Source organism: Dendropsophus ebraccatus, chromosome 8 (assembly GCF_027789765.1).
Source record: "Dendropsophus ebraccatus isolate aDenEbr1 chromosome 8, aDenEbr1.pat, whole genome shotgun sequence".
NCBI lineage: Eukaryota > Metazoa > Chordata > Amphibia > Anura > Hylidae > Dendropsophus > Dendropsophus ebraccatus.
Genome location: NC_091461.1, coordinates 119,605,279 through 119,622,671, shown reverse-complemented (window position 1 = coordinate 119,622,671; position 17,393 = coordinate 119,605,279). Strand labels below are relative to the sequence as shown.

Here is a 17,393-nt window from a genome sequence, read left to right as displayed (position 1 = left end):
CTCCCCCAGCACTGTACAACCTCCTCCCCAGCACTGTACAACCTCCTCCCCCAGCACTGTACAAACTCTTCCCCCAGCACTGTACAACCTCCTCCCCAGAACTGTAAAACCCTCCTCCCCAGCACTGTACAACCCTCCTCCCCCAGCACTGTACAAACTCCTCCCCCAGCACTGTACAACCTCCTCTCCAGAATTGTACAAACCTCCTCCCCCAGCACGGTACAACCTCCTCCCCAACACTGTACAACCCTCCTCCCTCAGCACTGTACAACCTCCTCCCCAGAACTGTACAACCCCCTCCCCAGCACTGTACAACCTTCCTCCCCCAGAACTGTACAACCTCCTCCCCAGCACTGTACAACCTCCTCCCCAGAACTGTACAACCCTCCTCCCCCAGCACTGTACAACCTCCTCCCCAACACTGTACAACCTCCTCCCCAGCACTGTACAACCTCCTCCCCCAGCACTGTACAACCTCCTCCCCAGAACTGTACAACCTCCTCCCCCAGCACTGTACAACCCTCCTCCCCAGCACTGTACAACCTCCTCCCCAGAACTGTACAACCTCCTCCCCAGCACTGTACAACCTCCTCCCCCAGCACTGTACAACCTCCTCCCCAACACTGTACAACCCTCCTCCCTCAGCACTGTACAACCTCCTCCCCAGAACTGTACAACCCTCCTCCCCAGCACTGTACAACCTTCCTCCCCCAGAACTGTACAACTTCCTCCCCCAGCACTGTACAACCTCCTCCCCAACACTGTACAACCCTCCTCCCTCAGCACTGTACAACCTCCTCCCCAGAACTGTACAACCCTCCTCCCCAGCACTGTACAACCTTCCTCCCCCAGAACTGTACAACCTCCTCCCCAGCACTGTACAACCCTCCTCCCCCAGCACTGTACAACCTCCTCCCCAGCACTGTACAACCCTCCTCCCCAGCGCTGTACAACCCTCCTCCCTCAGCACTGTACAACCTCCTCCCCCAGCACTGTACAACCTCCTCCCCCAGCACTGTACAACCCTTCTCCCTCAGCACTGTACAACCTCCTCCCCAGAACTGTACAACCCTCCTCCCCCTGCACTGTACAACCCTTCTCCCTCAGCACTGTAAAACCTCCTCCCCAGCACTGTACAACCCTCCTTCCCCAGTACTGTACAACCTCCTCCCCCAGCACTGTACATCCTTCTCCCCCAGCACTGTACAACCTCCTCCCACAGCACTGTACAACCCTCCTTCCCCAGCACTGTACAACCCTCCTCCCCCAGCACTGTACAACCTCCTCCCTTAGCACTGTACAACCTCCTCCCCAGCGCTGTACAACCCTCCTCTCCCAGCACTGTAAAACCTCCTTCCCCAGCACTGTACAACCTCCTTCCCCAGCACTGTACAAACTCCTCCCCCAGCACTGTACAACCTCCTCCCCAGCACTGTACAACCTCCTCCCCCAGCACTGTACAAACTCCTCCCCCAGCACTGTACAACCTCCTCTCCAGAACTGTACAACCTCCTCCCCAGCACTGTACAACCCTCCTCCCCCAGCACTGTACAAACTCCTCCCCCAGCACTGTACAACCTCCTCTCCAGAATTGTACAACCTCCTCCCCCAGCACTGTACAACCCTCCTTCCCCAGTACTGTACAACCTCCTCCCCCAGCACTGTACATCCTCCTCCCCCAGCACTGTACAACCTCCTCCCACAGCACTGTACAACCCTCCTTCCCCAGCACTGTACAACCCTCCTCCCCCAGCACTGTACAACCTCCTCCCTTAGCACTGTACAACCTCCTCCCCAGCGCTGTACAACCCTCCTCTCCCAGCACTGTAAAACCTCCTTCCCCAGCACTGTACAACCTCCTTCCCCAGCACTGTACAAACTCCTCCCCCAGCACTGTACAACCTCCTCCCCAGCACTGTACAACCTCCTCCCCCAGCACTGTACAAACTCCTCCCCCAGCACTGTACAACCTCCTCTCCAGAACTGTAAAACCCTCCTCCCCAGCACTGTACAACCCTCCTCCCCCAGCACTGTACAAACTCCTCCCCCAGCACTGTACAACCTCCTCTCCAGAATTGTACAAACCTCCTCCCCCAGCACTGTACAACCTCCTCCCCAACACTGTACAACCCTCCTCCCTCAGCACTGTACAACCTCCTCCCCAGAACTGTACAACCCCCTCCCCAGCACTGTACCACCTTCCTCCCCCAGAACTGTACAACCTCCTCCCCAGCACTGTACAACCCTCCTCCCCCAGCACTGTACAACCTCCTCCCCAGCACTGTACAACCCTTCTCCCTCAGCACTGTACAACCTCCTCCCCAGCACTGTACAACCCTCCTCCCTCAGCACTGTACAACCTCCTTCCCAGAACTGTACAACCCTCCTCCCCAGCACTGTACAACCTTCCTCCCCCAGAACTGTACAACCTCCTCCCCCAGCACTGTACAACCTCCTCCCCAACACTGTACAACCCTCCTCCCTCAGCACTGTACAACCTCCTCCCCAGAACTGTACAACCCTCCTCCCCAGCACTGTACAACCTTCCTCCCCCAGAACTGTACCACCTCCTCCCCAGCACTGTACAACCCTCCTCCCCCAGCACTGTACAACCTCCTCCCCAGCACTGTACAACCCTCCTCCCTCAGCACTGTACAACCTCCTCCCCCAGCACTGTACAACCTCCTCCACAGCACTGTACAACCCTCCTCCCCCAGCACTGTACAACCCTTCTCCCTCAGCACTGTACAACCTCCTCCCCAGAACTGTACAACCCTCCTCCCCCAGCACTGTACAACCTCCTCCCCAACACTGTACAACCTCCTCCCCAGCACTGTACAACCTCCTCCCCCAGCACTGTACAACCTCCTCCCCAGAACTGTACAACCCTCCTCCCCCAGCACTGTACAACCCTCCTCCCCAGCACTGTACAACCTCCTCCCCAGAACTGTACAACCTCCTCCCCAGCACTGTACAACCTCCTCCCCCAGCACTGTACAACCTCCTCCCCAACACTGCACAACCCTCCTCCCTCAGCACTGTACAACCTCCTCCCCAGAACTGTACAACCCTCCTCCCCAGCACTGTACAACCTTCCTCCCCCAGAACTGTACAACTTCCTCCCCCAGCACTGTACAACCTCCTCCCCAACACTGTACAACCCTCCTCCCTCAGCACTGTACAACCTCCTCCCCAGAACTGTACAACCCTCCTCCCCAGCACTGTACAACCTTCCTCCCCCAGAACTGTACAACCTCCTCCCCAGCACTGTACAACCCTCCTCCCCCAGCACTGTACAACCTCCTCCCCAGCACTGTACAACCCTCCTCCCCAGCGCTGTACAACCCTCCTCCCTCAGCACTGTACAACCTCCTCCCCAGCGCTGTACAACCCTCCTCTCCCAGCACTGTAAAACCTCCTTCCCCAGCACTGTACAACCTCCTTCCCCAGAACTGTACAACCCTCCTCCCCAGAACTGTACAACCTCCTCCCCAGAACTGTACAACCCTCCTCCCCAGCACTGTACAACCTTCCTCCCCTAGAACTGTACAACCTCCTCCCCATCACTGTACAACCCTCCTCCCCCAGCACTGTACAACCTCCTCCCCAGCACTGTACAACCCTCCTCCCCAGCGCTGAGCAACCGTCCTCCCTCAGCACTGTACAACCTCCTCCCCCAGCACTGTACAACCTCCTCCCCCAGCACTGTACAACCCTTCTCCCTCAGCACTGTACAACCTCCTCCCCAGAACTGTACAACCCTCCCCCCCAGCACTGTACAACCCTTCTCCCTCAGCACTGTACAACCTCCTCCCCAGCACTGTACAACCCTCCTCCCCTGCACTGTACAACCCTCCTTCCCCAGTACTGTACAACCTCCTCCCCCAGCACTGTACATCCTCCTCCCCCAGCACTGTACAACCTCCTCCCACAGCACTGTACAACCCTCCTTCCCCAGCACTGTACAACCCTCCTCCCCCAGCACTGTACAACCTCCTCCCTTAGCACTGTACAACCCTCCTCCCCAGCACTGTACAACCCTCCTCCCCAGCGCTGTACAACCCTCCTCTCCCAGCACTGTAAAACCTCCTTCCCCAGCACTGTACAACCTCCTTCCCCAGCACTGTACAAACTCCTCCCCCAGCACTGTACAACCTCCTCCCCAGCACTGTACAACCTCCTCCCCCAGCACTGTACAAACTCCTCCCCCAGCACTGTACAACCTCCTCTCCAGAACTGTAAAACCCTCCTCCCCAGCACTGTACAACCCTCCTCCCCCAGCACTGTACAAACTCCTCCCCCAGCACTGTACAACCTCCTCTCCAGAATTGTACAACCCTCCTCCCCCAGCACTGTACAACCCTCCTCCCCCAGCACTGTACAACCCTCCTCCCCCAGCACTGTACAACCCTCCTCCCCCAGCACTGTACAACCTCCTCCCCAGCACTGTACAACCCTCCTCCCCAGCACTGTACAACCTTCCTCCCCCAGAACTATACAACCTACTTCCCAGCACTGTACAACCCTCCTCCCTCAGCACTGTAGAACCTCCTCCCCCAGCACTGTACAACCCTCCTCCCCAGCAATGTACAACCCTCCTCCCTCAGCACTGTAGAACCTCTTCCCCAGCACTATACAACCTCCTCCCCAGCAATGTACAACCCTCCTCCCCAGCAATGTACAACCCTCCTCCCCAGCACTTTAGAACCTCTTCCCCAGCACTATACAACCTCCTCCCCAGCAATGTACAACCCTCCTCCCTCAGCACTGTACAACCTCCTCCCTAAGCAATGTACAACCCTCCTCCCCAGCACTATAGAACCCCCTTGCTCAGCACTGTAGAATCTCCTCCCTTAGCACTGTAGAACCTCCTCCCTCAGCATTGTAGTACACCATCCCCTAGCACTGTAGAACCCCTTCCCCCAGCTTAGTAGAGACCGCTACCCTTAGCACTGAAGAACCCTCCTCCCACAGCATTGTAGAACCCCTTCCACAACCAATTTTGAACCCTCCTTCAGCTATGTAGATCCCACCTCCTTAAGCACTGTGGAACCCCCTCCCCCAGCTTTGTAGAGACCGCCTCCCTCAGCACTGTAAAACCCCTTCCCCAGCACAGAACAGCTCTTTTCCCTCAGCCCCGTAGAGCCCTTTTCCCCTCTCTCAGACGCATAGAACCCTCCTCCCCGGCTCAGAACAGCCCTCTTCCCCCAACACTGTAGAACCTCCTCGTTCAGCTGTGTAGAGCCCTCCTCCCTCTGCATTGTAGAACCCTCTCCCCGGCACAGAAGAGCCCTCTTCCTCAGCAATGTATTGTAGAAAGCCTCTTTAGCCCTTTGTTCCACACTGACTCTCTCTTGCACAAGTAAAAGAGACTAGTAACCACATACACGTGTAAATATATTTATATATGTCACAGGCAAAATAAATGGAGTGAAGATGGAGCGTGTGCACTGATATTCTATTCACTTGGAGGCAGTTGGCCTCCACTCTCATGTCCCAGCAGTTGCCCCCTTGGAGGCCAGTGGAGGTCCAGCAATAGTCATTGGAGGCCAGTGGAGGGTCCAACTATAGTACTTGTATATCTGTATAGCACTTTTTTTTAGAGTTTTATTCTACACACATACACAAGGTATATATTTGTGCCTCAGGATAACACCTATGTCATATAGACTGTGGCAAGGGTGACAGTATAGTACTTGTATATCTGTATAGCACGTTTTTGTTCTGTGCACCCTTTGCTCGCCTATGCCTAATCTGTCTTTCGCCCTCTCTTTTTTTCTCTCTCAATCACTATATGTTTCTCCTTTCCGCTTTCCTAGTAATCTTTTTGTCTTTGCTCTTGTACAATATCTTCCCAGTGCAGCAGCAGCGTTTTGACACTGACGAGCTCTGTGCACTGCTAACAGTCTCCTTCCTCTCTCTGTGCAGACTGCGTCGGTGACCGCTCCTCTTAAAGCAATACCGATGTCACACAGGGGGTGGGCTAGTGCAACATCCCTGCTGATTGGATGTGTTCCGGGCATCATGGAAAAGCGCTTTTCCCGCCCAGAACACTTCCTGCTTTCTAAACTGGCGGCTGCCATTTTAGAAAGCAAGGGGAAAAAAAATTCGGAGCGGACTTCCAAAAATCCGAATCCGACCGGACTCAGACTCTTGGAAAAATCTGAACCGGTTCCCATACCGGCCAAACCGGTTCGCTCATCTCTACCAGAAACCAGACCACACACGTCCACTGGTTGTGTGAGATATTTCCAATGAACCCCCATTAACATTAATGGATCTGATCAATTATAATATTGAGCAGTCACGCCCCCAGTGCACCGAGACACCTAATTAGCATGAGGATTAAACTCCTAATACTAGGCAACGGTGCTGAGGATGAAGATAAGAAACTGACCATCATTCTTAGGGACATGGGACTTAGGTAAATTTCTGAAAACACATTTCCTTTTAAAAACCTTTCTCCATAATTTGAGGTGGCCGAACATCTGGTTTTGGTTCAATGCCCCACAAGCTGATCCTGTGACATCACTTCCCGTTACTGTTCTAACATCAGAGTGTTATCATGGGAATAAGCGGCCGCATAGAGAACCAATCAGATCTCATTTCTTTAGCGTTTGATATTATTGCTTTTGTAGCTTCATCAAGGGGTTGAACATCAACGAGATGAAATGCCATAACAAAAGCCAACATTGGCCACGGGAGATCCCTACAGACTCAATTCCGTTCCATATTCATAAGCTGTGCAAATAGGACTTGGTTATCTTACATGGACTGAAGTGGAGCTTTACCTATTCATATTAACATCAAAGCGGGATTATCAAAACCGTCCCCGGGCCAATTCCCCTGGCCCTACCTAGCAATGTGACCGCATCCTAAGTGACTGTCCGAACGCAACATATGGACATATAGAAAGGACTAAATGTCATTCAATGGTCTTCATATATTTTCTATTACATCACAGATAAAAAGGCAAAAATATACAACAATAACCATAATAATACTACTATTGCATCCCCAAAAGTCAGGTTACAAAGCGACCCATTAAAAGCTGCAGGATATATCTTCGAGCCGCCGCGTCGTGCAGGAAGAAGACGTGAAATCTCAATCTGTGTCCAATACGAGGATTATTAACGTTAAGGAGAAAAAAAAGTCACGAAAATGTATGCAGCAGAGCCGCGAATGCTATTAGAGCTGCCAGCAGCGCACGCTGTGTCTGCCTTCCATTTCTCTGTTGACAAAGCAAGAAGGGAAGAAGCGGCTTTTGTTTTACCAGCTCCGGAAAAAAAAGAATGTTCTTAGGTACATAGGGTCACCTGATCTCATAGGCAATTACAGAGTTACGAAAGAAAAGAAAAGTAAAAAAAAAAAAAAAAAAAAATCTCTCGGCAGCGCGTAAGCACATAAAAAAGTCACTTCTGGGAATTAAGTAGAAAAATGACTTTTTAGATGTCGACTGTTGAATCATTTTGAATTCCACCTCCAGAGCAGAAAATGATGAGTTTAATATCATAGCGGGAGGTATCTTGCATCTCCCTTTAAAGACAGCTCTCAGCATCCAGCAGGTTCCCAGCTAACAATTTATTACTTTCTCCTTGTCTTCGCAGACAAATTATATGACAATCACTCTCCCTTTTAATTCCAGCATGCTTTGCTTCATCTTATTTTTAATTGCTTCTCCCGTGAAGGAGCAAACTTTTTCGTGCGAGCAAACTGTACGTTTTTTTTTAAAAGGTATTTACTGCGGATATTTATCCTGAAGAAAAAGGAAAACTGCTGTGTGCACATCGAAGGGTTTTGGATATATTTTTTCGTATAGATTTGACCTTTCCTTATGGCACCAAGATGGTGGTTGTCAAGTGAATTGCAGCCTGTTACGGGATCAACTAAAATAGAGATGGGGAATATCTAAAGCTTTGGCTGTCCAGGTATGATGGGAATTGTAATTTTCCAACAGCCGGATGGCCGAAGGTTCCCCAACCCTGGACAAGAATGTTGCAATAACATATTCAATAGATATCATACGAAAATAGATTATGTTATTAGATTGGAGACGTTCTACTATAGGAAGATCAAGGTATGGTTCTCCTAACAACAATTGGGGGAGGTACGAACTAGGGCCCCTATCTGTCTCCAAGGACTCCATAGTGATTACATTTATTGTATTGCCTTTATGGTACATAAGAATTAAGCCTAGAGATGAGCGTAACTGGAGCATGCTGGAGTCCGATCGTTCAGCATTTGATTACCGGTGGCTGAAGAAGTTGGAGGCAGCCCTAGGGAGTGCTGGAAAACATGGATACAGCCATAGGGTATATGTTGTATCCATATTTTCCATGACCTTCTAGGGCTGAATCCAACTTCTTCAGCCACCTCTAATCAAATTCCGAACAGTCAGATTCAAGAATGCACAAGTTGCGCTCATCTCTAGCCGTGCTAGATGTAATATAGGATACACATTTCAACTCTTTTAGACATGAAGTTCTAAGCATGTTAGAACTCCAGTGCAAAAACCAGCACAGTGGGGTGCAGGAACATAATAAAGAAGTTATACTTACCTGTCTACAGTTCCTGCAGCTCCCGCTCCTGCAGTGTCACAAACAGAGTTAGGAAGGCCCGCTCAGCCAGTCAGTGACTTGGGCGGGGCACCCAATCAGGACTTCTTAATAACACAGGAACCCGGGAGAAACTGGAGACAGGGTGTAGGAGTGCAGAGCCATGGGGATGGGTAAGTATAACTTCTTTTTTATGTTTATAAAGCAAATCTATACTACAGCCGCCCCCCCCCCCCCAAAAAAAAAAAAAAAAACCCACCAGTACCATTATGCTTTAACAGATCCATGGCTGGTGCCTTGGTCCATTATCTTCCCGTAACCGGCATTTTGGTAATAAAATCTTTTATCGGGCAGCATGGTGTCAAAGAGGCATCTGTGCCCTAGGTCTGCAACGCCTCTTTCTTCTTGCTGCCCGCACCTTCTTCTATTCAGCTATATCTGGGGCGGGTAGGGCAGGAAGCTCTAGACTTCACCTATTTGACAATAAATAAATAAAATCACGGATTTCAGCATCGGACACTGGGGGAAGGGAGGGGGGGTAGGACTCGCTTTACAATGCCAACTGTATGAATTAAAGTGTACTATATGCTGAGACACCTTCATTTGCATACATAACATGGTTACATAGGGTAGGAGGATATGTATATTATGTGTGGCCTTAAAGGGAAAGTGTCGTCTGAAAATGACCTGTTGTATAAATAATGATTTTACGTTAAATATATTTTTAAAGAATTTTTGGTGACTTTTTTTTCCTCATTTTCCATTTTTTCTATCTATATCATAAAATAATCCTGAGATCTTGCAATTTTCATTCTCACCACTGGGGCTAAAACTAAGCTGAGACTTCCTGTTGTGTCTGTGGTAATAAGAGGAGGCTGCTGTAAAGTGATCTGTATAGCATTGCAGCGTCATGTGACACCAGTAGATAGAGGAGACAATAGCAGCTCCCTGTGTAATGACCTCTTCACAGGTCACAGAGCGCGCTCAGTAATGTCTCACATTCATCTCAAGGGAACAGACTCTATCTATTGTCATCTATGTCCATGAGTCTTGCTGTAAAACAGCTGTTAAAAACAGCTCAGGCAAGATGGCCGCCCCCATAACAATGTAAAGACAGTAAAATTAAAGATTAAAAAAAAAAATACAGTAAGAAAATAGAAACAGATTAGAATAAAAGAACAAGTTTTAGTATCTGACGCTAATCAGTTAAAGAACATTTGGTTGACAAAATCCCTTTAAGCAATTAAGGACAGCATTAGTATAGTGTATTGATGAACACAATATACATCCCCTCTAAGCTTTGATTCTTAGAGCTCTGAGCATCCACTAGTTTTGCCCCCTATCAGCGTCTTCTACATGTCTATGTTATACGGTACTTGTACTTTTTACATTACTATAATATTGTGCATACACTTTGGATTATAAACCATCCCAGCCATTACCAGTGTCACTGAGATTACCATATATTAATGATTTTCTTACTTTTAATTAAAGGAGAAGACAGATCCCCCCCCCCCCAGCTGTATCTTCCCCCGTCCTGGGGTAAAGCGCTAACCCATTTTCCTCGCAAGTCTAATGACATTTTTCCTTCCTAATGTGCGCCGGTACCATTTTACGCTATTTATTGGTGAAGTCGCAGGAATAAAACTGTAGGGGGCAGCAGGATTGCTTTCCTCTGCTGACTTCTTATTAAATCGCTTCTATAATCTTCCCCATTAGCGCTGGAAATTGGGGCATCTTCATCAACCTATTTATAAAACAGGGAATGGCTCTTATAACGAAAACATACGATGAGCAAAACGGGGGTTATCGAAACAGTAGAAGAAATAACTGATAAAACTAAGGGAACTTCGAAGAGTCTGCTAGCTAATATGTGAATATGGCGTATAAAATAACTCTCAAATTATCAGAAGACCATTACGAATTGTAGTCCTACTTAAAGGGGTACTCCAGTGGGGAAAAAAAATCAAACCAACTGGTGTCAAAAAGTTATACACATTTGTAAATTACTTCTATTTAAAAATCTCCAGTCTTCCAATACTTATCAGCTGCTGTATGTCCTGCAGGAAGAGGTGTATTCTTTCAAGTCTGACACACTGCTCTCTGCTGCCACCTCTGTCCATGTCAGGAACTGTCCAGAGCAGCAGCAAATCCCCATAGAAAACCTCTCCTGCACTGGACAGTTCCTGACATGGACAGAGGTGGCAGCAACATTCCTATCAACCAGCTTTTTGAGGTCCTTGAAAAATTCCTTTAAGAGTTTAAACTATCAAAACTCCCAAGAAGCATCTCGGACATTATTTTGATACTAGGGTAAGACCTTTCTTACATATTTATGAATTGTCTTATGATGAATATATGTTATAAGGTGGACATTCCCTTTAAATGTCTTGTCCACGCTGGATACAGCTTAGGGCTATGTTCACATGGCGTATGAGACCGGCCGTTCCGTAACGGCCGATGGCAACAACGGCCGTACTTTTACGCTGTGTGAACATAGCCTAGGTAATATTCAGTAGTGGGGTTCCAGTCTAAACAGACAACCTCTTTATAACACTGACTGTATCTGGCAATATTGTCCGTATTGGTAAATGTTGATAGAAAACCGTGTATCTAATGAAATGTTTTATTATCTTGCTCCTACAGAAGAGCAGCCTGGAGTTTTACATAGACATTCACGCCCATTCCACCATGATGAATGGATTCATGTACGGGAATATCTTTGAGCAGGAAGAGCTCTTTCAGAGACAAGCCATCTTCCCTAAGCTGCTCTGTCGGAATGCCGAGGACTTCTCTTATGTAAGTATATACGAAGCAATGAGAACAGGAGCTTAGAAGAAGCTAGAAACTACTACTGTCTATTAGGGTGGCTTCACACACAGGAAGGAAGGAAAATATGGATAAAAGGGAAGGAAGGGAGAGAGGGAGGAAGGGAGGGAGGAAGGGAGGGAGGAAGGGAGGGAGGGAGGGAGGAAGGGAGGGAGGGAGGAAGGGAGGAAGGGAGGGAGGGAGGGAGGGAGGAAGGGAGGGAGGGAGGGAGGGAGGAAGGAGAGAAGGAAGGAAGAGAGGAAGGAGGGAGGGAGGGAGGGAGGGAGGAAGGGAGGGAGGAAGGAAGGAAGGGAGGGAGGGAGGGAGGAAGGAAGGAAGGAACGATGGAAGGAAGGATGGAAGGTGATATCGCATCACCTTTTTCACGCTTGAAAAAGGTGATGCGATATCACCGAAACGTTGCGTCTTGGAGTGTTGCCTATATGATTTGAATAAACCACAGTTCACCTTTACGTTAACCTTGTGTGCTGCGGAGTTTCTGCTTATATATTTGGACGGTCTGAAGTCAGGACCCCGACCGCTGGCACCTATATCTTCGCTAAAAGCAGTGCTGCTCACTCTCTCTTTCATATCTATCTATCTATCTATCTATCTATCTATCTATCTATCTATCATCTATCTATCTATCTATCTATCTATCTGTCTATCTGTCTCTCTATCTATCTATCTCCTATCTATCTATCTATCTATCTATCTATCTATCTATCTCCTATCTATCTATCTATCTATCTATCTATCTATCTATCTATCTCCTATCTATCTATCTATCTATCTATCTATCTATCTATCTATCTATCTCCTATCTATCTATCTATCTATCTATCTCCTATCTATCTATCTATCTATCTATCTATCTATCTATCTATCTATCTATCTCCTATCCATCTATCTATCTATCTATCTATCTATCTATCTATCTATCTCCTATCTATCTATCTATCTATCTATCTATCTATCTATCTATCTATCTCCTATCTATCTATCTATCTATCTATCTATCTATCTATCTATCTCCTATCTATCTATCTACACCCTCTTTCAGTAATACAGTAAAAGGCTTTGTTTACACAATGTACTATTTTTGAAAAGAATGGTGGTTCTTTTCATACTGCAATGATATGTATGGAAATCAATGGAACAACAGCAATTGGCACTCAAAACAATGGCATTGTCGTGTGAACCAAGTCTAAAAAATATTAAAAAATGTTCAAAAATATTCAAAAATATAAAGCCATTCCCTTTGTAGAATATAACATTATTTTTTCCATGCATTAAATATAATAATTTTTTAATGTACAAACTTTCTATTTAAGAATTGAACATATAATGACACAGTATGCAGCATGCTCCCATACTCCCCCTACTGGCAGCTGCGGGTAGTGCGCAATGTCCTATGCAGGAGATCTGAAGCTCCGTGTCAAAGCTCCAAACGCTATAAAGTTTTTTTTTTAAACAAATAATCAGCCCCAAATTTGGGACCTAATAAGAACTCTCTGTTAAAAGCGGCGACTGAGAGCATCGACGATCATTAGAGCCACCTACCACGTAAGAGCCGTGAGCGCGTCTCCATCTTTGAACTCGATCTGTTACTTTGTATGCCAAAGATTTTGTTCTTGATACAAGGAAGATGTGAGGGGTTGAATTTAGGAATCGGCGCTGTTTTTTATTTTTTTTTTATTTTTTTTTTTATTATTATTATTGTTCATCAAAACTTTGGTGAAATAATAACGAGACGTGAAGGTCATTGTGACCTAAAATAGCCGAGTCGGCAAACTTCAGGAGACATAATAAAAAAAAAAGAGCCATTTGCCTGATGGAAAGTAATAGAAGTGTTCCCGTCAATGAGGCCGGCGTACAGTAAATGCTTTTATTTCCCTGTTTTCAGTATTACAAAGCCTTAGTGCCTTCTACATAGAGCCAGTGGAAAAGCAATAATACTGTAATTATAGGGACTCTTTAACCGACCCATTTTGCTGATTACATTTCTTTCCTATGGACGGGCGCAGGATTGGTCCGACTGCGGGACCTCGGCCAATTTCCATTTTATTTTCTCCACATTATAAACACTATTATTTTTATTGACTATTGCCGAGAAAATTCACCTGGTCTTCAACTCCGAGGAAAAAAAGAAAGATCTTGGCTGATTTCTTAAAGAAATAGGCTGCTGGCGGGTGTGTAAGAGGACTAGGCAAGGAATATCCTGCACATAGGGACCACACAGTACTAAAAATCTGCATGAACAGGCTTGTGTAATAAAGAACTGGAATTAAAAAAATTATATAAAAAAATGGAGCAGATCTGAATGCAACATAATGGTCACAGACTGGTCATATATCGGTCCTGTTACTAGAAGGTGGTGCTCTGTGATAGGACGGATTCTGAGGGACACCCTCCATCTATAGAGCACATTCACACTTGCATTGTGATCCACATAAGGTTTTATTACTTTCACACAACAGAAACATTTAAAGGGGTTCTCTTTTTCCCCCCTTTCAAATCAACTGGTGTCAAAAAGGTAAATAGATCTGTAATTTACTTTAATTGAAAAATCTCCAGGCTTTCAGTACTTACCCGCTGCTGTATGTCCTGCAGGAAGTGGTTTATTCTCTCCAGTCGGACACAGTGCTCTGTGCTGCCACCTCTGTCCATGTCAGGAACTGTCCAGAGCAGGAGAGGTTTTCTATGGGGATTTGCTGCTGCTCTGGACAGTTCCTGATATGGACAGAGGTGGCAGCAGAGAGCACTGTGTCAGACTGGTGAGAATACACCACTTCCTGCAGGACATACAGCAACTGATAAGTACTGGAAGACTGGAGATTTTTAAATAGAAGTAAATTACTAATCTGTATATCTTTTTTTTTTTATATAAATTGTTTATTTATAGGATTTTTTATAAACAATAAAACACAGAGTGGAATGGAATACAGCAGAGCAATTTAAGCCAGCAGAACCCAAATATATGGGATTGTAAGAGGTATAACATGTCTATGGCATAGATAGAATTCCACGAAACCCAACAAGAGTCATCAAGCACCTATTACATTGTAAGGTTGATACACTAACCGAATAACAAAACTTCTGAATAACCGAAGCAAAATTGTTTTGACCGTCTTGAAACAAAACTTAATGGGTTATAACAACCTGGCTTGAATCATGGATAATCTGTATATCTTTATGGCACCAGTTGATTTAAAAGAAACCATTTTTTGCTGGAGTACCCCCTTTAAATCTGACGTGTAATAATTTTTTTTTAATTTTTTTTATTAATGGACCTTATAAAGGCTTTTTTTTCTATAGTATTTATTTTGGATTTCTTCCTAGCTTTTCCTTTGTGGTAAGAACTCCTAAATATAAATGATAAGGTCTGAAAATAAACAGCCCTCCAGTGGGTTTTGTATTGTATTTCTCCCCAAAAGTTATACAAATCACCAACATACACTTATTATGGGAAATGCTTATAAAGTGCTTTTTCCTGCACTTACTACTGCATCAAGGCTTCACTTCCTGGATAACATGGTGATGTCACTTTCTGGATAACATGGTGATGTCACTTCCTGGATAACATGGTGATGTCACTTCCTGGATAAAATGGAGATGTCACTTTCTGGATAAAATGGTGATGTCACTTCCTGGATAACATGGTGATGTCACTTCCTGGATAAAATGGTGATGTCACTTCCTGGATAACATGGTGATGTCACTTCCTGGATAACATGGTGATGTCACTTCCCGGATAACATGGTGATGTCACTTCCTGGATAACATGGTGATGTTACTTCCTGGATAACATGGTGATGTCATTTCCTGGATAACATGGTAATGTCACGACCCAACTCCCAGAGCTGTGCGGGCTGTGGCTGCTGGAGAGGATGATGGCAGGGGGACACTGAGGGACACAGGGCACTGGAGGGACAATGAGCATCCCCCTGCCATCATCCTCTCCAGCAGCCACAGCCCGCACAGCTCTGGGAGTGACATCACCATGTTATCAAGGAACTGACATCACGATGTTATCCAGGAAGTGACATCACCGTGTTATCCAGGAAGTGACATCACCATGTTATCCAGGAAGTGACATCACCATGTTATCCAGGAAGTGATATCACCATGTTGTCCAGGAAGTGACATCACCCTGTTATCCAGAAGGTGACATCACCATGCTATCCAGGAAGTGACATCACCATGTTATCCAGGAAGTGACATCACCATGTTATCCAGGAAGTGACATCACCAGGTTATCCAGGAAGTGACATCACCAGGTTATCCTGGAAGTGACATCCCCATGTTATCCAGGAAGTGACATCACCAGGTTATCCAGGAAGTGACATCACCATATTATCCAGGAAGTGACATCACCATGTTATCCAGGAAGTGACATCACCATGTTATCCAGGAAGTGACATCACCATGTTATCCAGGAAGTGACATCACCAGGTTATCCAGGAAGTGACATCACCAGGTTATCCAGGAAGTGACATCACCATGTTATCCAGGAAGTGACATCACCATGTTATCCAGGAAGTGACATCACCATGTTATCCAGGAAGTGACATCACCAGGTTATCCAGGAAGTGACATCACCATGTTATCCAGGAAGTGACATCACCATGTTATCCAGGAAGTGACATCACCATGTTATCCAGGAAGTGAAGCCTTGATGCAGTAGTAAGTGCAGGGAAAAAGCACTTTATAAGCATTTCCCGTAATAAGTGTATATTGGTGATTTGTATAACTTTTGGGCGGCAATACAATACTTTAATAAAAAAAATTTGCCGGACTTCTCCTTTAACTACAGCTCATGTTTCCAATACTATTGTACACATTGTTCTCTGATGCTAAAATGTCCCTGTTTTGCAGGGAGGAATCTGCAATCTGTATGCCAGCATTTCTACGTGGAGCCTTAATCACGGACTATATAGAAATAAAAAAGATTATGAAGCTAAGCAATTTCCATTAGGGAGTGCAGGTTGCTCCTGGGTTCTGCCAGGCATCCAGTGCGTTGGCCATAATTGACTGTCTCCCAGCCTTAGCCAAGCTGAGAAACAATGTTCTATTAACCACTGACAGACACATTGGAAAGATTACTCTCCTTAAAGCATCTGTCAGCACTGATTGATTTACCAAGCGCCGACAACTGAAAAGGTTTCAAGTGCAGATACAATTTTGTCGGCATTTATCACACCAAACTAAAAAAGAAATCCAGACGATATTAATAATGCACAGGGCTTTCACATGCAAACCGGCCGGATCCACTTAATAACTTGTTTGCTGTGAAATGGGATTCACTTTGGAGATGGTTTCATTTATCTGAATCTTCCCCTAAATGAGTCACAGCTCAAAGGGATTTAGTTCTGCGGCTTAAGGATTGGATCTGGGCGAAGCAACAGGTGGAGGGAATCAGGTTCTGCCGTCCATCACCGCGACCACCGCCGCCCAAAGGGGAAGAAAAAACGGCTGGGAAATTTTTGCAACTAAATTGATTTACAAGGATAGACTAGAGGATAGCCGGCCGTACACTGTTATAGTGGTGTAAAGCACTGCAGCAGTGGGTGAATAGGAAATTCATGGTACAGCGGTATTATCCGTACTGAGCTGTAAGACGGGTTCCCATAGAGGTGCCTGATACTCTGTCACTACAATGCAATGAAAGATAGATGTTTGTAAATGGAGGGGGAAAGATCACTTTAAATAATGGGATCAGGGAACCCCCAGTCCAGCAAATTAGACAATTAAAGGGGTAATCTGGAGAAAAAATGTATACAGTAAGGCATCCTTTTTGAACAGTTTTTCCATTCACCTCCATTATTAAAAAAAAATCGGATCCTTTTTTAGCATACACAACAATGTGTCCGACCACGTTTTTGTGTGCGCTAAAAAAAGGATTTTTTTTTTGCATAAAACAGATGAAAAAAAAAATGGATTGCAAAAAAACAGTGTGAACCCAGCCTTATATAAATTAGTAATTTACGTCCATTAAAAAATCTCTAGTCTTCCAATACTTATCAGCTG

The 17,393-nt window shown here is 46.0% G+C and overlaps 1 protein-coding gene across 3 annotated transcripts in view; it reads left to right on the top strand.

The window, feature by feature from the left end:
* Positions 1-17,393, top strand: part of LOC138799868 (cytosolic carboxypeptidase 6-like) — a 291,975-nt gene that overhangs the window by 172,598 nt on the left and 101,984 nt on the right. For all 3 annotated transcript variants that reach the window (XM_069981583.1, XM_069981584.1, XM_069981582.1), the window contains one exon: positions 11,202-11,354. In XM_069981583.1, coding sequence (XP_069837684.1) covers positions 11,202-11,354 — 153 coding nt within the window. The remainder of the gene's footprint in view (positions 1-11,201; positions 11,355-17,393) is intronic.